At 43.7% G+C, this 26,769-nt stretch overlaps 2 protein-coding genes across 11 annotated transcripts in view; one reads left to right on the top strand and one right to left on the bottom strand.

Annotated features, from left to right (window-relative positions):
• MIGA1 (mitoguardin 1) overlaps positions 1 to 18,711 on the bottom strand; it is a 62,882-nt gene extending 44,171 nt beyond the window's left edge. The window contains exons 1-7 of one of the 3 annotated variants that reach the window (XM_014593839.3): positions 18,627 to 18,711; positions 18,081 to 18,256; positions 12,749 to 12,926; positions 12,086 to 12,222; positions 9,333 to 9,459; positions 6,831 to 6,967; positions 5,737 to 5,860 (exon numbers count right to left, since the gene is read on the bottom strand). In XM_014593839.3, coding sequence (XP_014449325.1) covers positions 5,737 to 5,860; positions 6,831 to 6,967; positions 9,333 to 9,459; positions 12,086 to 12,222; positions 12,749 to 12,926; positions 18,081 to 18,179 — 802 coding nt within the window. In that variant the 5' untranslated portion in view covers positions 18,180 to 18,256; positions 18,627 to 18,711. Of the gene's footprint in view, positions 1 to 5,736; positions 5,861 to 6,830; positions 6,968 to 9,332; positions 9,460 to 12,085; positions 12,223 to 12,748; positions 12,927 to 18,080; positions 18,257 to 18,376; positions 18,592 to 18,626 lie in introns of those variants that run through there. The other 2 variants (XM_006262623.4, XM_059727970.1) reach the window with 2 other exon arrangements.
• A 51-nt stretch (positions 18,712 to 18,762) lies between these two features.
• Positions 18,763 to 26,769, top strand: part of USP33 (ubiquitin specific peptidase 33) — a 71,725-nt gene continuing 63,718 nt past the window's right edge. For 2 of the 8 annotated variants that reach the window (XM_014593840.3, XM_019489090.2), the window contains exons 1-2: positions 18,928 to 19,025; positions 19,603 to 19,692. The gene's annotated coding sequence lies outside the window, so the exon portion shown is untranslated. Of the gene's footprint in view, positions 18,861 to 18,926; positions 19,026 to 19,602; positions 19,693 to 25,428; positions 25,654 to 26,769 lie in introns of those variants that run through there. The other 6 variants (XM_019489091.2, XM_059727967.1, XM_019489094.2 and 3 more) reach the window with 6 other exon arrangements.

The raw sequence follows: 26,769 nt of genomic DNA, 5'->3' as shown, positions 1-26,769 counted from the left end.
CCTGTGTGTCGCTCAGAGGGGTTTGGCGGCCTGATCCACCACCCACCTCTTCCCGTCTTCGAACGGAGCCTACTATAAGACATAACGACAAGTTTTATGTGCGCTTGTCCTGGACATCCGGAGTTTGTCTGTGTGGAGCCTAGCAACCTCCACGTGATTGTTCGTGTTCTGTCTGCGTGGAGCCTTGCAACCTCCACGTGTGTTCGTGTTTTTTGTTGTAACCGCAACTCAAGCAAGTTCTCAGCCTACACCACGACCATCTCGGTGTAAGTAAAATAATCTTAAAATCAACCGTTACGTGTCTGTGCCTAATTCTAGCTCGGCGCCCGCCCTCTCCGACCCGGCCTGCCCGGGCTGCTGGCCACAGCCTGCATGCAGAGCGATGAAAGCGACCCGGGGTCAGACCCGGCACGCACAGATACCTTGTTGAAACCTACAAAGAAAACATATAGGACAGATGCATCTCCCTGCTTCCTTTCAAATATGCAAGAGATAGGCACTGAACATTCCTGCTTTGTCTACATTACTATTTACAACTTTACCACATTCATCTAACAGTGGAACCACACCTGAGCCCAGGTATTTTTTAAAACATATTGGGAACAAGAAATACCCATCATTAATGTTATTGACCAAAGGAATCTTTGAAATATCAGTGCCTTTTCCTGTCCTCATTACTTTTAAGGCCACAGAAAACCACAGTTTATCTAAAACAAAAAACCAAGGAAGTCATACATATGGTGCACAAGCCCAATTAGAAAACTACATGATGGTACAAAATTTGAAAAATAAGGTTTTGTACTTCAAACATTTTTTTAAAAGGCAATTCACAAGGAAAATACTGCCCAGAAATGAATCAGAAATGTGTACATTTACATATTTTTGGGCAGCACATACTTTTTAAAAATGAAAGCTCTAAAAACAAACAAAACAAGAATCAAGGGCACCCAAAGATTTCTCATTAGGTTTATCAAGGTCAGATTCCCCAAAAAAGACAACAAGAATTGGTACCTGTGTAAAACATACTAATTTGGATGATGGGATTACACGCGCAGTTATCAAATACGTGGATGACACCAAGTTGGGGGGAGTTCCAAACACTCTGGAAGGTAGGGCCAGGATCCAGAATGACCTGGATAGACTGGGAAAATGGTCTGCATTCAACCAAATGAAATTCAACAAAGACAAGTGCAAAGTCTTCCACTTTTTGAAGCTGAAAGCTTGCTTAATAACTATTCTCCAACTATTTGGGTTGGTCTAATAAAAGATATCAAATTCACCCAAGAAACCTTGTCTGCCTATGTCCTTAGACCAATACGGCTACAACCTAAACCCCTGCAAGTCTTCCACTTGGAATTCAATAATTTCATGCACAAAGGCAGTCTGGGAAGTGACTGGTTAGTCTTCATACTAAGACCTGGGGGTTATAATGAACCATAAACTAAATATGAGGCACCAGCGTGCTCTGCAAAAAACCCCCCATAAAAACAAAAAACAGGCAACAGCATACTGGGTTGTATTAAAAGAAGTGTCACTTGCAAATAAATGGAAGTCGTTCTTCTACTCTTACCTGGCAGTGGCAAGGCCCTCCTGGAGTACTGTGTCCAGTTTTGGGCCCCACATTTCAAGAATGATGTGGACAGATCAGAAAGAGTCAGTACAGAGCAACAAAAATGATTAGAGGCCTGGAAAAGTATGAGTTGTGAGGAAAGAATTAGGATTATTTAGCCTGGAAGCAGAGCAGACTTGAGCAGGGCACAGGGACCGGGGCAAATCAAGTTGTGCGGGGCCCTGCCCCAGCCCCAATCCCACGTGCCCTGGATGCGAAGAAGCCGCAGGCACCATTGGTAGCAGTACTGGCAGCAGGGGAGGGGTGGTAGTGAGCAGCCGGATGTGAAGTTGGCAGCGGCAGAGCAGAGTCACCATGGCCACTCTGCTCAACTCTGTGGGGCACCCCGCAAAGCACAGGGCCTGAGGTGGTCACCCCAATTCGCCCCCACCCTAGGCATGGCCCTGCCTGGAAGAGAAGATGGAGGGGGGATTTGAAAAGAGTCTTCAAATACCTGAAGGACAATTATAGAAAGGATTTTTTCTCTGTGGCTATAAGAGACAGGATTAGGAACAATGGCTGTTGCAGAAGAAATTTAGGTTGGAGATTAAGAAAAACTTTCTGACTGTGAGCATGATCAAGCATTGGAACAGGCTACCTGGAGAAGTTAGGAAGTTTCCATCCCTGGAAATTTCCAAGAGCAGATAGGACACACACTTGGCTGTGATGGTTTAGTCAGGGATGATCCTGCCTTGAGCAGGGGGCTGGTTAGATCACTTTGTGAGCTCCCTTCCAGCCCTACACTCCTATGATTTTAAGAGCCTTTAACCTTCTCCATTCTATTATACATTTCCTTAACTCTCCTCCCTCCAGAAAGTAGTAATAAAAATGATAATAGATTCATAGATGTTAGGGTCGGAAGGGACCTCAATAGATCATCGAGTCTGACCCCCTATATAGGCAGGAAAGAGTGCTGGGTCTAGAGGACCCCAGCTAGATGCCTATCTAAGAAATGATCATGATAATTTTAAAAGATCCATTTTTCTCAAACACTAAATGTTTATCCTATTTGGTGTTTTTATACTTCAAAAGTTCATGCAGTACAGAAAATAACCATATCCCACTTCAAAAAACGTTTTGTGGTAATAATAAGCTGTGTCAGACAACTGACAAGCTCTTCCCCAGGGGAGCTACAAAACTAATCCCAGAGAATGAACACTGAAAAGAATGCAATTACTTTAGAACATATTCTTACTAAACAAGTAATGCCATAGACACATTTAATAATGGAATATCAGCTTAAAATTCATCTTAAAAAGGAAATCTTTGCTGCTTAATCACAATAATTAAAACACATTGACATATTCTGCCCTTAGATTTCTACTTCATGGGCAAGGTTTAAAAACTTATTAACTTTTTGTCCCCATTGAGAAAATGGAAATTACAAGTAAACTGACATTCAACAGCTGACGTTCACTGGCACCTCATGTGCCACTGGACATTTATATTACTGTCATTTCAGGTCTCTGTGTGTATATCCAAACCCTTTTTTTGCTTTATGAATTACAGGAACAGGTGTAGAGAAACATGTCAGGAATCAGCCTTTGACCTAAATTTAACTCCCATGTTGCTAAGAGCTTTATTTAGTGGTTATAGAATATCATAAGGCTCAAGAAATGCAGACTGCTGCCCCCTAGAGACATTCAAAATTTAAACTTAAACCCATAAAGAACTGATCCCAATGTTTTGCACTTAAGTCAGTGACAACTGACCACTGTAGTTAAATTTTAAAAGGCTTAGTTGCTGTACTTTTAAGAACACCTAAAATGTCATATTTTAAGAATTATTTTTTTAATTGTATATTATGGACCACCTCCATTAAGAAGTATGTCCAACAGTTGCCATTTAAGATCTTATGCTTAATTGCTTGTAACTTCAACCATTTAAAAAATCTCAGCCTATGATCTGTGTTTTTCTTAGGGTAAAGGTGAACTTTAAAACAACTCAGCAATTCCTGAAAACAGGGCCAGGAAGGGGACGGGAGGAAAGAACCAGACAGATTTTGCCCATTTTACAAACCTGGCAATATTTTCAAGTTTGCTTTAAAAAGCTCTAGCACCCCCGTGTGTTGAAGCAGGGGCTACACATTCAGGCCAGGTACAGACATTCAAAACTCCCAAGACAGAATCAATTTAAAGTTATACCATTTTATGCAATCAGCATATAGATTGGTAGCAAGCAGAACACACACTCGCTGGGCGGGGGTGGGGGGGGTGCATTTTTAAACCAGTCTGTGCACCGAACTTCTGTTCTGTTACAGGTACAGACCAGTTTCCAATCATTTATACTGATAAAAATGTAATGTCTACACCTGGCCTCAGCAGGAAGTAAGCCTATGTTTTATTGTTTGCCTTTTCCCAGTCTTCCCAAATTTGGCCAAGTTAAGACTCAGACTTGGCAGGACTTAGCTGCTAAATATACCTAAAATTCTACTGACACTGGGCATGCTCTAAGCTAGAGCTGAGCAAACGTTGTTTGGAAATGTAAGTTTGGTGTGTTTAAGAGGCACCAAACGCAAAAAGCAAAGAAAGTCTCTCCTACATTCTTTACTTGCCTCTCATTGACAGCTAAGCAGCAGCAGCACAGGAGAAGCTGGGAAGGAGCCAGGGTGTGTTATGGAAAGAGGGGGAAAACTGGCACTATCTAGGTAAGACGGCAGACTCAATTAAGAAGTCAGGACAAGAGGACTCGAACTAGGAGGCAGGGGAAGTTAACACTGGGGAGGATAAGTATAAAAGACTAGACAAGGAGCTTAAGAGGAGGAAGCCTGAAAATGGCTGGACAAAGACTCATTCAGATACAAAGTCTAAGGAACAGACAGAGAGGTTAGAAAGGAAAGGGCAGAAATACTTCTACACAATACTTTCCACAGGACTCTAACTTAAGTAGATGACTGCAATTTTGATACTGTTCTTTTCACTTAGACTGTATATGCCCACATATGCACAAAATAAGTTACATATGTATTTCTCCCCCAACAAAAACAATGAGCAGCTAGTATTTTTCTGGGGGATTTTTGGTCATTTTTGGTGGTTGGGGTTTTTTTTTGGCGGGGGGGGGGGGGGGGGCGGGGGTCAATAGCCTTATTCACTTCCTGGGGAGAACATCTAAATCAGAGCGGCTGCTCTCCTACCACTCTTTCAGGAGCCAAGAGGAGCTGCCAGTTATTTTTTACATAGGAGAGGAAAAGCCCAGCTCTGTTCTCTTCTAACCTGTCTTCTCCACTGCTGCAACACCAGCATTAAGGAAGGAGTAAAGGAAAACCTTGGAGCTCTCTACTATGGTGGTGTCACGCCTATTGGCTGTGGGCACTGTTTATTAGCTTTTAAATTTGTTAAAAGAAAAAATATTATTTAAGGAAAAAATTCAACTTGTGATTGTTATGCTCTGAATCCTGACTTAATTTTTTGGTGTTTATATTAATGCAGGTACAGGAAGGTAAGAAAAAGGAGTTAAATAGCTGAAGGAAGAAGAAAAAGAATAAAAGAAAAATAAAGTATTTGACAACTGAAACAGAAATACTTTCCTACTGTTCTTTCAATCATTGCTACCAAAATGTTATGGAACCACAAAAAAAAAAAGGGAAACTAACTCATCAGATAATTTAGTGGAATTCACTAATAACTAAGGACCAATTTACCTGCAGGCAACTGCCAGATCTCATCTCTCTCTCTTGCAAATCTATGCACAATTATTTTGTCACAGCCCTCCAATTCTCCCCATTCCCTCATCTACTTCTTTGTGACATTTCAGCCACTGTCATCAGCAGTTTAGATAGCTGAGTGATAAGAGCTTTTTGAACTAACACATTCAACTGGTTATTCCAAATAATAATAATAATGTTCTTATTATATACATATCATTACCATATATACTGAGTTAAGATAAATCCTGAAAAAGATACACATGTATATGCAAAAAGTAATCCTTCAAGCCAATTCTGATTTATAAATGTGTGTAAAATTTGGAAACTGACTCAATAAAAAGGTCAATTGGCAAAATAAAGCTCAACTCTGTCGTGCGGAAGATGTATTTACTGTTTGGCATATGCAATATTGGGGGGCAAGGGGGGGCACTCATGATGATCCTATTGAGAAAGATAAAAATGTAAAAGTAAGAGAACTCACCAGTATCATTAGCTAGGGAAGCAGGATCAGAAGCACCAAGAGTGGCCTCAAACTCTTCCTGGAGACGATAAGCTCTTTGAAGAAGGGATTCAAGCTTATGAATGAATTCAGCACTAATGATATCCTGCAAACATAATGGAATTAGACTATAAGCAAACAGGAATTCGTACATCTTTCTAGGGTACAGGTTGTAGCCGTGTTGGTCTAAGGACATAGGCAGACAAGGTTCTTTGGGTAAATCTGATATCTTTTATTAGACCGACTCAAATAGTTGGAAAAATTCTTCTTTGCACGCTTATGGGTATAAATACCCTTAGTCAGAGGAAGCATCAGCAGTTGGTGCATGCCCTTCAAGTGCAGTTATATTTATAATTTTAAAAATATTAAGCTTCAAAGAGCTCATAGTACTCCATTAACTGTCCATTAAAACAGAAGTGGAAAGAGTAATATCAGATAGAATATGCATCTAGGATGCCTAAATTACCAAGCATACATGCGCCTATTAAGTAAAATAACACCCGCATTAAAAAAAATAAATAAACCAAGAAAAAAAAAAAAAGAAATTATTACTACTATCAGTTTTTTACACTAGTGATTATGAACACCTAGGATAACCCGGGTGTTTGCTCTGGCATTTTAGGCTAGAATCTGTACGAACAGAAGTTAAACAAAGTAAAATTCAATTCCACTTTATTGCAATATTTACAAATGAATCTTTCTTCCCAGGAACAGCTTTTACTGCATAGTTACAGTCATCAATTCTTTTTACATAGGAAAGAAGTGACCTAGGGATTTGCTGTAGGGAACTTGCTGACGGAATTATGATGGTAAGACTGATAGTAGTAGTGGTGGTAGTGGTAGTAGTAGTAGTAGTAGTAAATAATGAATAATACTGAGAGAGCATTGATTGTCTAGCAAAATAGGACTGGGGGAAAAAGGTATGGTAGGGAGGTCCTCTGAGTGCAGGTATTCCAAGCAGCAAGCTTGAATTGAGGGAGTTAGTTTCATTATCACAGCAGAAGCTGAAAATATTTAGTTGTCAGAGTGATCTGATCTGGCTAAGCAGAAACTAAATAGCACAGTTTAATGCTTACTTCTACGCTCTCTTCTGCGATGGCATCTCCTGCTCCTAGTTTGATGGAACTACAACTTGCTTCATCTTCAGCTTGTCTGGTACGGAAAGTCAGTGCCTGCTCCCACCGACGTAGTGCTTCTTCAAAAAGCTCCATACCTTTAAAAAAAACCCAAATAAACAACATCTCCATGCTATTAAATAAAAGTTTCTGGGTGTGTCTACATGTGCATTAGATCTGGGAGCAGTTTACTCATGAGTAAATGCTCCCTGGCAGGCATCTACACACCTAAGGAAGCAGAAGCAGATTTGCTACCAATGCCAGCAAACTGCTTTTGCTTCCTGGGGCATTGCAATGGGCCCCTGCTGCCACCAGGGGGAGCTCTGGGCTTCCCTTGGGTGCTAGCCCAGGGGCTGGCAGGGAGCACCAGGCCAGGAGACAGCAGTCTCCTGACTGTGGCTGGGACCTGGGTGATTGCTTGCTGCAGGAACAGAGACAAAGTCCATCTGTCCCAGCAACTGGGAGCTCCCAGCCCTGGCACCCTGATCGGGTTAAGGGACTTGGAAAAAGCTTTAGGGGTTGGCAGGTTCTAGGCCCCTGCCCCAATCTGCTGGTGGCGCAGCTAGCAGCGAGCCCCTGGATAAGTGGAGATTCCCCGCTGAAGGCTCGCTACCAGATGCCCTACTGACAGATTGGGGCATGGGGCTGGGACCTGCCTCACCCCTGCAGCTCTTTCCAAGCCCCATGCCTCAATCGCCCAGTTGGGGCGCAGGGCTGAGACCCGCCCCTGACCGGAACAGTTCCCAGCCCCTGGCTACATGATTATAGGGTGGGGGCTGGAGAGCCTGCTCCCTGCTCAGCTCTGCAATTTTCCAATCCCTACTCCTTGATCAAGATATGGAGCAGGAGAATTGTAATGAACTCCAACCTGCTCCCTGAATGATCCTAGACCTGAGCTTTTATTTGTCTGCAGGGAAGCACAGTTGCATGTAGAGCCTTTTATTGTTACTAATGATAACACGTTCCAGTTACTGGGACACTCCTAGTTTCCAGCAGCCTGGGGAGTCTGGAAGCTGCTTCCTGCCCTGGGTTTCCTGCATGCCAGGAGTTTCTCCCTGCTGCAGCAGTCACTTTCATAGAACCTCCCACTTCTCTTGCCCTCGTGTTCTTTTGATTTGAATTTTCCATCAGCTACCAACTGCTCTGGGTTTCTCTCTCTGCTTTGATTTTTTTTTTTGCTCCCATTCTTGGAGAGGCGGCATACATACCTAGTTCATCACGGGGGCACAAAAGGGAATTGGTGAGGTTTTATTCACCAAGGCGTCCCCGGGGGTTACAAGAAATAATGGCCACAAGCTAGCAGAGAGCAGATTTAGACTGGATGTTAGGAAGAATTTCTTCACAGTTAGAGTGGCCAAGGTCTGGAACGGGCTCCCAAGGGAGGTGGTGCTCTCCTGTAACCTGGGGGTCTTCAAGAGGAGGTTGGATATGCATCTAGTTGGGGTCATCTAGACCCAGCACTCTTTCCTGCCTATGCAGGGGGTCGGACTCGATGATCTATTGAGGTCCCTTCCGACCCTAACATCTATGAATCTATACGAAGATCTCAGAGCCTTGGAGTGGGGGGCCTTGGAGCTCTCTGCTGCCTCCAGTGGCAGAGCCTACCCTGGCAGCAGGCAGTTCCTGCAGGCAGGGAGCAATCTCCTGCCCCCCGGCGGCTGGCTGACCGGGAGCATATTTGCTCCTGGTCAGGCTTCTACACAACCACTACTGAGCAGTTAGCAATTACAAGTAAAATTTGCTACTTGCATTTGCAGGTAGCAAATTTACCTACCTGAAAACACAAGTAGCAAATTTACTCACGATTAGCAAGGTTTATTGTGCGGTAAGGATGTGCACATGTAGATGCATATGCTTACTGCCCAGTAAACTATGCTACTTCACAGTCAAGTGTCTTGTGTAGACACACACACTGCATCTTTTTTCAGTGTTTCCAACCAACCATGGGTATAAAAGGCTTAAATACATCATGCTTGGAAAGCTTTTCTTTTCTCTCTTAAAAAGAAAAAAAGAATGTAAATTTCTAGTAGAAACCAGAAGGAAGTTCCTTACAGAGCAATGATAAAGCAACAAAGCAGTTCAGTAGGAATTTCTCTCTTTTACTTACTTTGTTACAGATAAGCCCCCACTCAGTTAATTACAACTGAAAGGTCAATTTCTTTATTTAAAAAAAAAAAAATACATGTTTTGCTTTACCGGGGAAACACTTCACTCAGCAATAAAAATACCATTTCTCATCTTAATTCCAATTATCTTCAGATAAAATTGTTCCAACATTTTGGTATTCAAGATGTAGCAGGAAGAAGTCCCTTTATCATGTAGTAGAAAGATTAATAATCGCAGGACACCTTCAGACCCTATCATGACAATATTGCATAGAAATCATTTTACCATGAAACAAAGTAGCTGAAAATAGTTAGCAAAAAGCAAAACTTACAGGCATCACATTTTATTATAACCTACCCATTAAGTACAAATTTTCAGGAGTAGTAACTGGAATATTGACAAGTTTAATATCATCTTCATCTGTTTTATCCCAGGAATTGGAATTGGCACAAACACAGCTGTGACAGGAGGTGGCACTTTGAACCTAAAAAAATTGGGTGCATTATTAAACAAAGACTTGATCTCTCTTGATGCAGCAGTGTTTCCTCATGCAGCTATAAATCAGGGATACTTACCTAATTTCAGCAACAAATTATTTTTCAAAGCATGATGGTTCTGTTCAAATCAAGAGAAATGTTTCTTTGCAAACCTAACTCCAATGTTAATAACTATGTCATGGATATGTTGATACTTAGTCTCACTAGCTAATTCATTTGAGAGACAAAAATCAAATCAATAGTAACCCATTATCACACTGAGAAAATAATCAGTGGTAAGAATCATTGTTCAAAACTGTTTAACAAACAATTATGAACTCATATGAAAAATGTTTTAAAAATATACACATCTCTAAGCCTGTCATTTACCAGACAATGTCTATTGTTTGCTGTTAAGTATGTATACAATGCAAACTATCCCACTGATTTTTTTCTAACGTTAGCTGAATTCATTACAAAATGAAAGGTGTCAATAAAACTCTATACATGTAAAAATGTGCATACACTAACAAGAGAACACATTCATCATGGCTTATAATCCCAATCTACCACCACAGTGGGCCAAAGGAGACACCTTCACTAAAGCACTAGCACTAACGTAACCTAATGTGTAATATGTAATCCAAAGCCTCCTTTGGGAGTGGGTGAGCAGAGGGCACATAAATATTTAAGTTGCTGGGTGTGGACAGACTACAACTATTCCTCAGTTTCAGCTTTCATTTAACAAAAAAAAATAAAAATCCTGATTACTATGGAAACCACAAAGCAAGTGCAACTAATGTAGAGGCTCTCTGCACAACTTGACAGATGCCTATAACATGCAGGAGATGTGAAAGTCTCATTAACTGAGACTGGAAACTAAAACAATACACACATTCAAATGACCTGGAAAAATTCTCCCAGGTTTGCTCTCCTGGTAGACAAACTTATCCAGAGATGCCTGAACACACATTCACATGCTGAGCCCCTGAAGAACAGAGTTTTCTGTGCTGATGCTGTGCAGCCAGGGCGCCCTGTACACACATCTCAGGATGCTCTGCAGGCCCCCTCAGTTTGCCTGGAGACAGATAGCAGCAATACATAGGGCAGCCCTGATTGGCTGACCTAGATTGCTCAGGGTCAGCTTATGTTTCCCTGCAGCAAAATACAGAATTGTAAATGGGGTGTTTTCTGCTCCCTGCTCAGTTGGAATAATAGACTCTGCCAAGCTACACACTGTGTTCCTGGGCTGAGGGAGAACACTATTGTAGCTTCTCTCAGTAGGGTAAGTTGTATAGCCATTTGCTCTCATAAGTGAAACTCTCCTGGAAGTGATTTCTCTCTCCTGGAGCAGCCATTTTTCCTTTGAGAGAAAAGGCCTGAACATCTGTATATAGTACTTGTTGTTTCTCCTGGGAGAGAGCAGAGACTGTTTGTAGGCAGCCTAACTCAGATGCCAGTAATGACAGTGGCCAGAGTTAACACTTGACTACCAGACTTTTTCAAATGTGGAGAAGTTTATTATTAAGACCCCTGTACTAAAACTTGCTCAAACAAGGACAGCAGGCACAGAAGAGGAAAGAATTTGGTATGTGAGTCTTTAAAAACATGGGATAGTTGAAGTAGAGTGTAACTGGCTTCACTTTCTCCAACTGGGGGCAAGAGAAGAGGAAGAAGCTTCAGAAGTGGAGAAATTCCAAGTTAAATTTGATGATGAATGCCCAAATTATCTGATTCCACGGTAGCATAACCTCACAGAAGTCAAAAGAACCTAGTGAACATCCACAGCCTAAATGACACTGATCTTTACCATAGCATATACCAGGCATCTGTAGAAGAGAAAGAACTCCCCTTCTTACCAGAACTCAAACTGAGGGGCTGCTGCCAACTCCTTTCCTCCCTGGCTTTCTCTGAAAGGTTATAGAGAACTGTTTTTATTCTTACTGCTCCTTGCACAAGAGCTAGCCAACCCCAGGGCTTCATGAGCTCCTCAGCTCATGTACTAATAGTTTACAACAGTGGTGTCAAATCTCTTTAGGCTGGATCCAGACCACAGGCCAGATCCATGTGGCCAGAAGCAACTGTATGGAGCTGTGCCCGGCAGCACAGGTCTGGAGCCATGTGGCAGCACAGAACCCTGGCTAGCTTGCAGCACAAAGCAGGGGGCATGTAGCAGCGTAAGGCTCTGGCTGGGCAGCAGTGCAGATCCAAAGGGGTGTGTCAGCATGGGAGTCTGCATTAGGGCAGCAGTGGGAGCTGGAGGGCTGGTGCGGACTACCATGTCTACCAGGGCCCACAGATCCTGAATTCTACAACAGGCCATACTTCCCAGCTTCTAGTAGCCCACCGAGCTAATGATGCACTAGATGGAACAGTTCTACAAGCTGAATCTGGCCTGCTGGCTATATGCTTGATATACAGAACACAGAATTTGTTTTGTTGCTCTTATTACAGAAAGTAAGCTAGACTTCCCCACAGATGCCATCTTTCTGTGTGCCTAGCATTCCTGGTACAGGCAAACCATATCAGGTTAATAGAAGCACTGAGTACATTCACAGTAGGCAGCACAATTTAAAGCTCAGAAATCTGTTTAGTTTATTGTACAAGAAATCCTTAAAGATGGCTTATACTTACCGAGGCCAAACTCTGTACTGAACCAGAATATTTACTAAAAGGTCCTCCATTTGCATAGATACAAGACTGAGATCCTTTTTCTTTGGCTGAACTCAAAGAAAGGGTCAAGTTTTGTCTGCTACTGGAACAACTGGAACCTAACAAACAGAAACCAATTTTAAAACTTCTGCAATTGGAATCATTGTACCCAAGGTGCTTTGCCCAGAACTTTGTCTAATCCAGTACATTACAATAGTTAGTCCTGAACCACAATGAACCTTTTCTCACTTAACTATTTACATATATGAATGCAGTTAGAACACCTGCAAGAACAATAGTTAGAACTTAATAGCAATCACTCCATTTCTTTCAACGTTGGAGGGATTTTCAGAACATTTTGAAGCTTAACAGGCGATTGTTAGCTTTCGGCTTTGGATTCAAAGAGCATTTTCAAGAGATCATTAAAACATTAGCATTCAGAGCTATTCTTTGCCTAAGGTAAAACACCATTCTAATTTTTGTTTCTACACTTTCTCTTCATTAGTATCACAAAACACACACATTTCTCTTTCCCGTCCACTCACCCCTAAAATTAAAATGGAAATAGTTTTGGGTTTACTTCAATAATAATTTTCCCATGGAAAAGAAGAAAAATAAAAGGCATTTTTGGTTTTCCCCATGTACCTTTTTCCGATGCAGCCGTTTTTGTACATTCTAGCAAAAGATGGCCTGGTTCCCATGGTGACACTTTCCGGCTTTTCTTTCCTCGTCTTCTTTTAAAATGGCGGGCCAGAAAAATTACAGATACTGCACTCACTGCTGTTACTGCAAACAGCTTCTTCAACCCAGGAGAAAGCTTTATCTGAAATACATCAAGAGCACCTCTTCACTACACAGTTATTATAGGGCGCTGCTCCTGGGTTAGCTAGCCTGGCCAGGGGAGCTAGTTACCCACCCACTTCTCAGTGAGAATGTAAGGTAATTTCACCCGCCATCACCCAGGTGCCCAAGACAAAAGTTCTGCTTCAGTTCACTAGGAAAGAATCAGAGTGACCAAGCTTATTGTAGTACAAGGAATCATGAGCAGGTATCCAGGTTTTCTATTTCCCATGGAAAAAAAAACAGATTTCCCTTTTATCAGAGAAAAACACAGATTTTACCTTTTAAAGGAGATGCACACAGACCTTGCTTTTTTGCAAACAGCTCTCCACAGACTAGCAGAGTTCCAGCCTGCAAGGGGCTGCCGGGAATGGAAGGAAGGCAGGCTGGTAGGGGGCACCATGTGCATATATGTGCACATGGCCTCCAGGCAGTCTGGAAAGCAGCTCCTACAGGTAAGTCTGGCAGAAGGGGGGAATTCAGGCCCTCACAGAGTCTCAAGTTGGGCAGGGTTGGGGCTGGTGCCAAGCCATGTGGTGCGTGGGGCTTGGGGCTGCACTGTGTGATTGCAGGACTCTAGCAGGGAGTGGGACAGGTCTGCAGGCAGCTTATCAAGGGGGCAGGGCTGGCTCCTTATTGTTGTGAGCACTCCTGGGGGAGCGCATACCCCACAGATGCAGGCTGCCCAGTGCAGGCTCAGAGTTCCTTGCCCTGCTGCCCTTCCCCAGGGCCTCCACTGCGCAGCAGGTAGGACCTGGCATAGTAAGGCAGAGTGGGGCTGGGTGGGGAAGCTCCTTGCCGCTGTGAGCCCTGCACTGCCCTGATGATGCAGCCCCTGACCTGGGTCAGACAGCTGAAAAGGCAGCATCCCCAACCTCATGTTTACTGACTGTATCTAAAGCAGAGGTGGGCAAAGCATATTCCGTGGGCCAGATCTGGCCTGCCAAGGGATTTTTCTGGCCTGCAGCAAGTCCCTTGGCCCCACGTGGCACTCTGTGCAGGGGGCAGCCTGAGATGTGGTGTGTTGGGCTGCAGCAGTGCTGTGGTTGGATTCACTTCTCAGATACCCCCACATTGATGACTCCTTCCAGCTGCCACTGCCAGTCTCTGCCACCACAGCTAGACCTGGCCCCGCTGCCTGAGTACCCCAACCTATCTGCCCCACACACACCATTGGGGGTACCAGATGAAGTAGATGGGCAGAGCCTCCATGGAGACTGGCCTGGGACCCACATGGGCAAGGTCTGCATCTGGACAGATGGGATGTGGTCGTGGCAGGGCGGGGAGTGGCATCTGGGAGCAGGATGGACAGGCAGGGTCAAGGCCAGCATTGGGATGAGGAGGCAGTTGCAGTGTCCAGGACAGAGCCACAATCCACTGCCTGCACATTCCTGCAACGCGCCAATTCCATGGTCAGGAGCATGTAGGAAGTGGATAACAGCTCTGCCCTCAGCCCCAGCCTGACTCTGTCAGTGCCCCATACTCCTCATCCCATCCCCAATCCTGCCTGCTCATCCTGCTCCAGGCCTACCCACAGCCCCCATCTGCCTGACCAAGCATGCCACGAATGGCACATGCCCCCGGTGGCTGTGGGGACACGGCTGCCCTGGCGGCAGCAGGAGCGCAGTGACAGCGGTGGTAAGCTGGGAGCTCCCGTAGACGCTGACAACACTGTCCACCCACAGGTGCTCCCAGCAGCCAGGGGCAATCATGGACCACTCGCAGATGCCACTGGCAGTGTCGGTGGCAGGCTGGCGAGTGGCAACTGCCTGCAGGCAGGGGGTGCACTGTCATACTCAGGGGGTGCACGTGCACCCACGTGCACTCCCTACGCGTCGCCCCTGAAGCCTGCCCTGCCCATGTGGGTCTCAGGCCAACCTCCACAGCGACCCTGGGATCGCTGGGCAGCGAGAGCACAGGGCCGGGCTACAGGGCAAAGCCACAGAGAGTTTTGGTGAGCATTTGTGAGCAGTGGGAAGGGAAGAGTGTGTGTGGGAGTGTGGGGGGAATGTTGACCCAACCCATAACAGCACACCCAAACTCCCCCAGTGACCCTCCTGCCCAAATAATTACCCACTCCTAATCTAAACCAAAGCAGAGGATTTAGCTCAGGTATTAAAACATAAAATTTACTTTAATGCTTAAAAAAAAATTTTTTTTTAAAAATCACTCGCTGTAAAAACAGTAAAGATGCAGTAATACTGTACAAAAGATTAAATTAAGCAAAATATTACACCTAAGTTCATATTCATTTCATATAATTATAAATGCATTTACAAATGCATTTCAACCAAGTAGACACTACATTTCAGAGGTTTTAATAACTGCAACTAGATGTTCCGTGACTTTTTTTCCATCCCACTGGACATGCAGAAGATGGTAAACAAGTGAACAGACACACACTGGTATCTCCAGGGATGTATAATTAATCCCAGAGTTAATACAAGACTTGAGCGATGCAGGAGCTCTAGAAAAACCACTACAGCAATACAGAACACGCAATCAGTGAGCTCTTGGTAAGGAATTTATTTTTTCCATGTTGGAAAAATTCAAAGTCCTGGGGTAGTCACATGAGAGACAATAAGAATATTCACTCTTCTTAATATTTGTACTAAAACATGTATATGTATGTACACATTTATATTTATGTAATACGATAAAGATGTTTCGGGCAGCTTGTATTATTAAACATAAAATAGGGCTTTATCAATGCCACTGGCTTTGGACAGGCATTAAGATTTAATGCTTAGGGATCTGGGTTTTCTGTTTCCTGCAGAAAAATATGGATTTCCCCTTTGAAGGAGGAAACCACAGATTTTCCCTTTTGCAAACAGCTCTCTGCTGGTGGGCAGAGTTCCAGCCTGCAAGAGCTACCTGCAAAAGGTCAGGAAACCCTAAGCCCTGTCTGCAGAGGGTGGGGCAAAGCCTGAGAATCTGAGACCAGCCAGTGCTGGCTCAGACCGACTTTCTCTCCTGCAGCCGTTGGGGTAAGTAGAGCTTTTGAGGTCTGGGGGGTGGCTGGGGGCCCTGCAAAGAGGATTAAAATAGCAGAAGGGTCTATGTGTGTGTGCATATGTGATGGGCTGGGGGTGGCAACAGGGAAGGGTCTGCAAGAAAGGAAGATGGGGTGGGGAGGTGCTCCAGGTAAAAGTGGCCACTAGAACTGGGCCTGGAGACCCCCTGCCCTCCTAGAGCTGCCTGTGCAGAGGGAGACTATCATAGAAGAGAAGGGGCTTGTCCAGCCAGAGGCAGGCCCAGTCCAGTCCAGTCCCTGAGCCCTGTCAAGGGCTTCCCAGGAAGGTTATGGAGACCACTGGGCCCTGGGCCCACAGGGGAGCAGAAGAGCAAGGGCCAGCACTGCTCAGAGCCACAAAGCATCAGGCAGGATAGCTTCAGCTGGACCTGTGGCCTGGTGCAGTGGGGGCGCTGCTGCTGCCAGGAGGAAGCAAGTCGGGGGCAGTCAAGGGGTGCTGGTCAGGAGTGAGGGGCAACAGCAGGGGCAGAGCAACAGCAAATCAGTGATGCTCTGTGCCACAAAACAGCTGTGAGGACAGCTGCAGCTGGACCTGTGTCCTCCTGAGGGAAAGGGGCAGGAGGTGCTCCGATTTTCTATAATAAAAAATACCAAAATCAAATGCCAAAGTTTATAGGTATTTAGAATATATTTTATTATAATGACTGAGGCACTGGTAGGCTTCCACACTGCTTTAAACTGGTAAATATATCAATAAAACATTGTGTTCAGCAGATACCTATATATATAGTGGCATTCCATTTTAATGGCAGAAAAAACCATGGATTTGTGGGGTTTTAATCAGAGAATTTTGAATTTTTAAACGGAGAAAAACAGGATCCACATTAATGACTCAGTAACATCTTTCCTCTTAAAAAAGTGCCAGAGTCCTGATGACGGATCATATTTTGCTTAAAATCACACCTATCAGGATGGCTGCATGGATTAAATAAAGAACAAGCTCACAATCTCCCTCCTTATATTAACAGAAAAGTAGCATCTTTTTCAACACACTACAGCATAGAATGTGGACTTTTTCTGTCAATAAGAAATATGGAAGCAGTTTTCCCATTTCACAAAGCTTAGAGTTATTTAAGCAGGTTTGATTTCACTGTGTTGCTCAGAAACATGCCTAGTTATATCTGACTGAGAACTGCCTCCTCCTTTGGCTGTAGTCAAAGCAGAAATATTGATTCTCCACCCTAACTTTCTATTAAAGAATGTTCCAGGGACACGTTCCCCTGCAGACAGGGAGTGTCAGCTCCATGATGCTGCTCAGCTCTGAGTCTGGAAACTAAGAATACAATGGACTCTTTACTATTAAAGATAAATCATTCATTACCCACCAGTACTATTATTTACATACAGCAAATTAGCATATAAAACAGCAAGAAAATGGATGACAATAAATCAATGCTAAAACCATCTGCATAAAAGCCAAAAAAAGTGATTAACTAAAGCTTCGTTATGTTCAACTATAAGGGACTATTGACATAAAAAAAACCCACAACAGACTGGATTTAAACCAACCATCTCTCAGTACTATATCACTTATTGTAAATCAATCGAAAACACTGTCAGCTGGGTGAATCTTCACAATGATGCAGTAGTTCATCGAAACAAATACAGTCAAAAAAGAAAAAATATCTACAATCTGCAAAATATTTTGGAACATGCCCAATACGATTATTTGGGTTAATGACTTTTGCATTTAAACTTTTAAAGAAACTGACAAATTTGCCTGTGAAAAACAAAACTGAAGAGCATGATATTTGGTTTGATCAGAGGTACTACAATGCTGCAACGATTACTCTGCCACAAAGACCATGGGTTTGCAGAGAGAGTCGTTTCTGTTATCTGACATACAACTGACTTGAGGGAGTAGAAGGGAGAAAAACCAACAAAATAGTTTTGTCTCTCATGTGTGCGCATTGTGTGAGAACCGGAACAAAGATATTCCCGGGGGAAAATGTTTAATGAAGACGTAACCAAATATTATGCCCCCCAGGAGCTCAATCATTTAAAATACTGTAAAAAAAATAAATAAATAAAGTAACTGAAACTGTTTCCGATTCATGGATGAAAACGCCAGGAATGAGGATAACGCAATATTTCGATCGTTACCTGGATGAGAGAATAATACCAGGAAAGGGGAAGATGAAACACTCGTAAAGCTGCTGTCTTCAGAGAAAAGTGCGTCTCACTAACTGCTTCTTCGGACATGGCTCTCTCTCTCCCATAACCTCGTTAAGCGAAACTACCTCGAGGCCGCATCAGTCACAACCTGCCACTGGCATCTCCTGTCAAATGAAAGCGATGTGCTCAATTACACCTCCCCCGGCCTTTTCTCTGCAGGCTGTCAAAGCCCGGGGTTACAGAGGGCGCAGAGGCGGGCCGGCATCCTCCTCCCTCGCCTCTACCGAGAAGCTGAGCAGGGCGCGGCAGGTTTCGGCCCGTCCTCCAGCCCGCTCGGCCCTTGGCAGGGGGCAGCACTGGACATCGGGGGGAGCAACAGCGGCCTGCAGGGAAGGATTTGCAAGGAGAGGCAGGGAGCGACTCGCAGCAGGAGGCGCTCGCTTGCTCCCTGCCACAGAGGCGGGGACGGCGGGGGCTGCTCGGCCCCGCGGGGGAGGGGACCGCGCGCCTCCTCTAGGCTGCGCCCCTGCTTACCTACCGGGCCCCGCGAGCAGCAGCGGCCCTTTGCAGCCCCGGCCCCAGTCCCGCCCCCGCGACGGCTGCTAGGAGACAGCGGCGCATCCGCTTCCGGGGTCAACGCGAAGCCAGGCGGAGGGGCTAGCCCTGAATGTGGACCCGCGCCGCCGCCATCTTTGTGCGGGACAACCCTGAGCCCTGCCCACGCGAAGCCCCGGGGCAAGCTGCCCGCTGCCGCCATCTTGGTGAGGGGTAGGTTGGGGGGGAGGCTCCCCTCCGCCATCTTTGTGCGGGGCGCCCCCACGTGTGTCCGTGGGGCGAAGAGGGAGGTACGCCTCTGCGCCGCCATCTTTGTGCGGGGCGCGCTCGCCGGCTGGGGCAGAGAACGGTGGGAGCGGAAGGCGCCCGGCGGCCCAGGTGCGGTGGGATCCTGGGCTCGGTCTGCTCTGCCGCCCAGCTCTGAAGGCAGGAGCCGGAGGGACCCAAGGGGCGGCGTCGTGGCGCCTGCGGGCTGCCCTCTTGCCTGGCTTCGCTCCTCTGAGGAGGGGAAAGGCCGGGTCGAACGGGGCCCGCGGCGGGGCGAGCGCCTCTAGCCAGGGCTGCGTTGCAGGCTTCGTTTCGGAGCCTGGGCCGGTGCCCCGCGGGGGCGCGTCTCGGGTGGGGAGGATCCTGCCTCAGGGAGGGGGTGGACTAGCCCGGGGTTGCTGAGCCGGGACAGGGGCGGCCGCCCCGTGCGGCCCGGGAGACTGTTCTCTGCGGGGTAGGTGACACGACAAGGAGCCGTCGGCTCAAGTTGCAGCAAGGGACGTTTAGGTTGGATATTAGGCAAGATTTCCTCACTAGGAGGGTGGAGAAGCTGCTCAGAGAGGTGGTGGTAACGCCATCCTTGGAGGTTTTTAAGACAAAGCCCTGGCTGGGATGATGTGGTGCTGCTGTGAGCAGCGGTTGGACTAGAGGTGACCTCCTGCGGGCCCTTCCTCCTCTGATCTCCTAGGATTCGGTGACCCCTGGACGTCCCTTCCAGCCCAACTTCCCTGTGCTCCTGCGAGTACCCTGGCAGGACTTCTCAAGCGCTCCCATTTTTGTAAGCATTGATTTTGCATCATTTGTCATGTATTTGTATTATTTGTTATTTTGTATGACTTGTTACTGATTTTGGAGCTGCCCAAGTATACGCATCTGAAAATTAAAATATTGAAGATTTTCTGAAGCCCCTCAGCCTACTGGATGCACAACTTCTGTATGGCTGTACATTGAATGAAGTTTGTTTTAAAGTGCAGTGGTTGCTGGAAGATGCAGAACTTCTTGATTTCCTTTTTTAAAATTTGTTTTTGTGTCTAAATCTTCCTATAATATAAGCTTGCAGTCACAGAGTCTGATTTGGGGGAATGAGAATTTGAAATAAAGTACTCTTACTTCGTTGCATAGTCTTGGAAATAATTGCAGATACAAATCAAAGCCCAGAACCTGTAACTTTCTCTGGGTAGGCAAGTGTTCATGGAGTCAGGACCTAATTTGATCGTATTTAGTACTTCCCAGAGTTCAAAGCAATGTCTTTTAAAAATTTTATCTTTGTTGTCATTGATTACAGCGTGTGAAGATTTCAAGATTAGCATATAATGCTATATAAAACAATTACCTGTATTGTTAGCAAACATTATTAATTCTGTAAACTACACTGAAAAATTGTACCAAGATTCCGATGTAGTTTCTCATGATTTGGTTTCTGTGTTTTTAATAGAAATGACGAGGCCATGACAGAAGCACTCATGGCATAGCCTGCCATAAATGCACAAAAAAGGAAGGAATTGTAATGCCAGTATATTTAGGAGCCTTACAAAACTGATATAGTTGGATTCCATTCATGTATACATGCTAGAGATGTAAATAGTGTTAAAAAAAATTATCCATGTAACCATCTCTAATTATATCGGTTAAACAGTTAATCAATAATGCATGCCTAGTGCCGGCTGAAGGGTGCAGAGCCCTGGGCCAGGGCCTGCCCCGCCCTGCCACAGGGGAGATGTTGCAGTCACCTGCCCGGAGAAACATGGGGAGCCAGGGGCTAGTGCTGGGAACCACTCCCTAGGGCCTTTGACTGAGTTGGGGGGAGCTGGCACCAAGCCCCGCCAGATAATTCAGCCCACCATGAAGCCAGGGGTGGCAGCAGCCAGCTTTCCCAGCCCGCTGCAGCCACTTTTTTTATTTAGCATTTGATGATACAGGGATCACAAAGCAAGGAGAAACATATTCACAATTTTATGTCCAAATTTTGCAGCTAGCTCATTGCCTTAGGTGTAGTATTGTTCAGATCCAATAGAGTTCCATTAAGTGTATGAAGAGAGCATTCAGGGGTGATATGATTCAAAGTTTGAAAGGGGGCACCACAGCTGCAGTTCTGTGAGCTAGTCCAGCCCCACCATTGTTACAGAAATACACATTTGCTGTGTCCTGTCCTGATTCTGTTTAGAGAAGACCAAAGACGTCTAGGGAGATCAAAGCTGGTTTGTCTGATAGTGGGATTTGTAGTAATATTTTCTGTGTTAGGGGATGAATTGAGCCACATTTGCATCCAGGCATCTTGGATGTTAAATGAATCTTGCTCAAGTTGAATTGCTGTTCTCCTGTTGGGATGTCTAGATTTTAGTCTTGGACGTGGGTTTAAGAAATCTTTTGTATAGGCAGCTGTGGGTTATTTTTTATTTTAGTTCATAATTTAGTTAAGGCATTTTTTTCTTCATGAGAGAAGATGTAGGTTACTAAGAATAGGGAGCTGTTGAAGAGGGGTAGATCAAATTGTTTCTGTAATGATTCAGTCTGTTATATGTCACTGTCAAACTTATCAGTGTGAGCACTTTAACCAAATTGGACCACAGTATTCCACCGAAGAGTAAACCAGCACTTAGGCTGTTGTCCTCAGTGCATCAGCATCAGCTCCCCAGGAAGTCCCAGTGAGTTTCTGGAGCAAATTATTACAAGTTTTTTAACTTAGCTGCTGTCATAGTTAAGTGATTTTTATAGCACAGTGTTCTATCTAGGATGATTCCTAAATATTTAGGAGTACTCTTATAACTTAAGAGCTGACTTTTAAAACAATAATGGGTTGCTAATTAGCTTGTTTATTGTTCAAGTGAAATGTAGATGCTTTTGTTTTCCCAGGGCTTGGGTGCAGATGCCATTATTTAAAGTAGGTTTCTAAAGTATTCAGATCTGTTGTGAGTATTACTTCTGCTCTGGAGAAACAAGATTGTTGTGTAATGAGGGCTGTGTCATCAGCCTGTATGACGTTTCTTGAGAAGGTGCCTGGAGGTCATGAATGTAAAAATTAAACAGCAAAGGTGCAAGAACTGATCCCCTTGGGAGGTTGTTGTTCAATTTATCTGGCCTACTCTTAATGTTATCAGAAAAAAATCTGGAACTATCTACTGCTAAGCAAGTTGTCTTAAAACTGCTAATTTACTAGACAAGATATGATGTCCAAGAACTTTAAGGTAAGTCCTTGTCTCTAGACTGTATCATATGCAGCCAAGAGATCAAGGGAAACAGCTACAGTTTTTAGTGACTTTTCAAAACCTGGTAGTCAGGGCCATGATTTGATAGCAACATAGTCTGTTTGGTCTAAACCTGATTTGCTTGCTCAGGAGGAGTATGTTCACTTATAATCTGAAAAGTTCTATTATATATCAGTCTTCCTAATAATTTGTAAATTGTATAATAATTTGTAAGTCCTATAATAATGCTATTAGGTGGTAGTTCTCAGCTTTATTAGGAACCTTACTGGGTTTTACTATTACTATTGTTTTCGTCCTCTTAAGTAAGGCTTTGCCCTGGGAGGGAGGGAGCAGACTATGGGTACTAGCCCCACCCCAACCTTCGCTCCTTCCTCCCTCCTGCATGCCCTGCCCTCTTCCTGTTCCTGAGGCACTGTGCTGTTTCCCTTCCCAGCCAGACTGTGCCCCATGCTAAATGTTAACCAGTAGTGCATTACTGGTGTAAACATACTTATTTAATAGTTTAACCTTTCATGTCGCTAATGCATGCATTCATATTCAGCATTCAGAGGAAAAAATAAGTGTTAACTGATAGATAAGTTGAAGGCAAACAGGATGGTTAACATTAAATACATACTGTATATGATTTTCTTTTGAGTATATCATGGTGGTAACTAAATCAGAGGGGAACTAAGGAGAAGACTTTAAGGGTCGCTGCATTAGACTAAGGAAAACTTTGGGAACTGATTAATAGTCTCTAGTAATGTTTGAGAGGTTAGGGACCTTTTTGGTTGGTAGGACCTTTATGTATGAGGTAAGTGGCTTGTTACCATTAGCACCATGCTAAGCCTATGGTGCTGTGGAATTTATAATGAATTATAAATGGAGAAAGAAGCTGCTCCACATCATGCTTTAAGATGCAGTTCACATTGCTCTGGTAGTGTTCTACTGAGCAGACTTGATATAATAAATAAAAGAACGTTATATAAAACTACATTCAATTTACGATGAGCCTTCGAATCTAGGCTCATTGCTATTTGTATTGAATCACTGCTGTACATGATGCAGTAAATGAAAATGTGCTAAATTAGTACCTTGTCCCTGCCCTGAGGAGCAAGTGGCCTGGTTGGTACAATGAGAATATGTTATGGACTGATGGGTGGGCTGGAACAAGCTTTTTGTAATGGCAGAAAGAGCTAGAACTGTACTACCTGGAAGGTTTTTCCGAATGAACAAGGGGCATTTAAAAGGGACCATGTATGTCACGGTGCATAAGGCACTGAACTGGAAGTAAGGCAAGTTGGGTTCTTTTCCCTCTTCCCACTCCCCACCCCCACTTTTGCTTCCTTCCTTGTTCCTTTGTTTCCCCTTTTCCATTTTTGTCTTGTCTATATAGACTGTAAGCTTTCTAGGGGACGCTACATCTTGCATTATGTAAGTGGGGCTCTTTGCTACTTCCATAAATGTAAATATTCAATGTAAATGGAAACATGAAATTGAAAGTCACCCAAAGACGCAGGGCAGAGCATAGAGAGAGAATGAAATGCAAAATATAGGGAAGGAGCAGACTTGTAGGCAGTAGTGGAGTGAATGGGTTGCTTAAAGTGGAGAAACTTGAATTTAGTAAAGAGATTTGAGTAATGCATGGTCAGAGAAAAGGGAAAAGAAAATGCTTTTAACGGATGCATTTTGAATGGGATAGAAAGTGTTTGCCATAGAAAAAGACAAGTAAGCAAGGGAAGAGAATACTGTAATAGATATGATAATGATGGGACACTAGCATGTGCAAGCTAGCATTGTGGCCACAGGAAAGAAAAGGAAGGTGAAAGAGAGGAGAGATCACTTGGTTGCACCTATATGAGTCAAATATATTGTGTGTGCATTTTTTGTATGTCAGTAACAACTAGCTTGTGATAAAGAAGCCTTTTCTTAAAGATGAAAAAGTTTAAGGCTTGGTCTTGATATGCTTGCTTAATGTTTTTTTGGTATAGGCTCCATGTGGAAAATTAGGTCTTGATTTTTGTGATCACATACCAACTGTATGAAAAATAGAACTGAACTCCTAAATCTGCATCCAACCTGCAGAACTGCAGGTTAGGCTTGAAGCAGTTTGAGAAGTGAAAAGCAGCACATTAGCTACGGATCTAATACAAGATGAGCTCTCCGCTAGCTTGCTTTGTGTTACTTAAAGTAATACATTCAGAAATCTTATTACATACAAATAATTAAGCCTTTAGGCTTATTAATCCATTATACTCTTCCTTCCAAGGTATTTGCATTGATCTTCAGCATTAATACAGTCCTGAGGTTTTTGAGATGATATGAGCTTTATTTAGAACTCAGTCATCCAAATCCAATGCCTTGGTAGGGCTTCCAGTATGTGCAAGATGAAGCCTACATCCTTGTTTCCTTTTCTGTATAGTAAAGGAATTGATTTTTGTATTTTAGCTGGAGTTATTAGTATTAAAAGAATTTGGGAAAGGTACCCTGTTCATTTTTACTTTAACATGTACTTGGGTTTATATAATATTATGACAGTATGTAGGAGCAGAGTTTTTAAATGTTTTTAAACATCGAGTGCAGACACATTTTTTACTACTTTTTGAGCTAGAAAGCTACCTTTTTTTTCAACACTTGTCAGATAGTTTGAAGCTGTGTTGCAGGTAGATACTTGTTTTATAAAACTTGAGGATTATGTCCCCAGTTGTACCTTGCTTTTAGGTGTGACAATTCTTAATTTCTATTCACTGCTTCAGAACCATAGCTTAAACAAGTTTTGTCTTTGTCTGCTACAGCATTTCTGGCTTTCTCAGCTCACAAACCATTAGACCTTAATATAAGAGTTTCTTATAATGGTTTACCAAAATTGTTGTGCTGTCTCACAACAAAATGCCAGAGGCTAGGTTGCTGCTGGAAAAAGTTTGTCCTGATTCCAGGCTAAGAGAAATCAAAATGGTTGAGTCAAATGGAGGAAATACTGAATTTAGAAATGAAAGAAATTAATGGTGATAATGAAGGGAGAAAAAAATAGGAAGTTGATTGAGAAATGAGTTTGCAACTACAGTAGGAGGTGTGGCCTAAGATGGGTTGAAAACCTGTGGCTCGAGGGACAGATCCAGTCCATGAAGAAACTGAATTTGGTTGGTGGTAGCATGGGGAATCTACCCAATACTCCAGCCAGGGCAGTGGAAGAGGCAGCCCAGGGTCTCTGCCTGCTCTGTTCAGTTTACTCCTCTGCTGCCACTGGTGCAGCACAGGAGGCATCCCCATGGTCCTACCACCTGCCTTGTTTTCTATTCCCTCCACAGCATCTGTTGATTACTGGGAACCCTGGAGATTTGTGGCTTCAGCCAGGAACTGGGTTGCAAGCAGCTGCCTGCCATGGCAAAAGGTTGCAAACTCCTTGCCTAAGAGAGAGTTTAGGAGGTCAGGCTATGATGGAAGGACTGTTCAGAGATGGAGAAAGGACAAAATATGTGGAACCAGGAGTTTGGTGAGGTCCTTTGGAACAAATATGGAGAAGCAGGAAGGAATAAGGGTTGCCAACAAATTAGGTAAATGGGAAGAATGAGGAAACACTATAACGATTGCTAAAGCGTCAAACTGGAGAAAAGAGAATTGCAGAAGCCAATATAAGAGCAGCAAAGGAGTGTCATGAATCATGCAGAAAGCAGCAGACAGATCAAGACTACCAGGGTCTAGACATTCCTTTGGGAAATGGCTAGGTGGATTTAGTTGAGGGTCTTGGCAATGGAAAAGGGAAACCAGGTTGAAGGGGGTCTTGTAGGTAATCAGTACAAATAATCTTTGCTTCCCCCAACTAGTAGTGTCATATCTGATCGGGTTATAGAGAATTCCCATGTACAGCTAACAAAAAATTAGTATATTTAAATGCATTCTGTGTTAGAGGAGTTGGGAGCAAAGGAAAATTTTGTTGAAGTTAAAAGTGGTGTGTACTACATACAAAAGATAAGCTTTAGCTTGCTTTTGATATTTAATATGCCTATTCAAGAGTGGGTGTCATTGTAAATAAATTAGACCAGGATAAAGTTTCCCATGTCAACTTTTTTTCCTCTCTGCAAGGGAGTTGTATGTTCCTGCATTCTGTGGAACCAGTTTTGTTCTTGTTCTTAGCACAGAACTGGTGTCATTGCTCTTTGCCTCAGTAAGCTTCAGGCTTGCAGTTTAAGAGGGCCACCTGTACTTTAATTTTGTTTACTGGATTCTGTTGCTTTAAAAAAAAAAAAGTCCAGTTATTTGCATTCATTTTTTAAATTAAGCATGTGCATTTCCTAAATGCTTTTGTTTAAACTAGGCAGAAAAGGTTCTTTGGGTAAATCTAGTATCTTTTATTAGACCAACTAAAATAGTTGGAAAAATTGTTCTTTGCAAGCTTTTGGATACAAGCACCTTTCATTAGGCTGAGGAAGTGTCTGCAGTTGGTCTGTGCTCTTAATAATAAAGAAGCCAGAAGCTGGTATGCATGTGAAAGTCAGTCAGTGAAAATATTTAAACAAGAAGTTCAAATACGTTCTTTAAATAAATAAAGTTTAAAAATAAGCTTAAATAAAGTGTGTAAAAATAAGTTTAAATAAAAAAAATTATGCTACAAGATTATATGTATACAGCTGTGATGCACAGTGATATTAGAGGTCTACAATAAGATATTC

Source organism: Alligator mississippiensis, chromosome 5, assembly GCF_030867095.1.
Source record: "Alligator mississippiensis isolate rAllMis1 chromosome 5, rAllMis1, whole genome shotgun sequence".
Classification (NCBI taxonomy): Eukaryota; Metazoa; Chordata; order Crocodylia; family Alligatoridae; genus Alligator; species Alligator mississippiensis.
The sequence above is the reverse complement of the archived record's forward strand: the minus strand, read 5'-3'. Positions and strand labels throughout refer to the sequence as shown.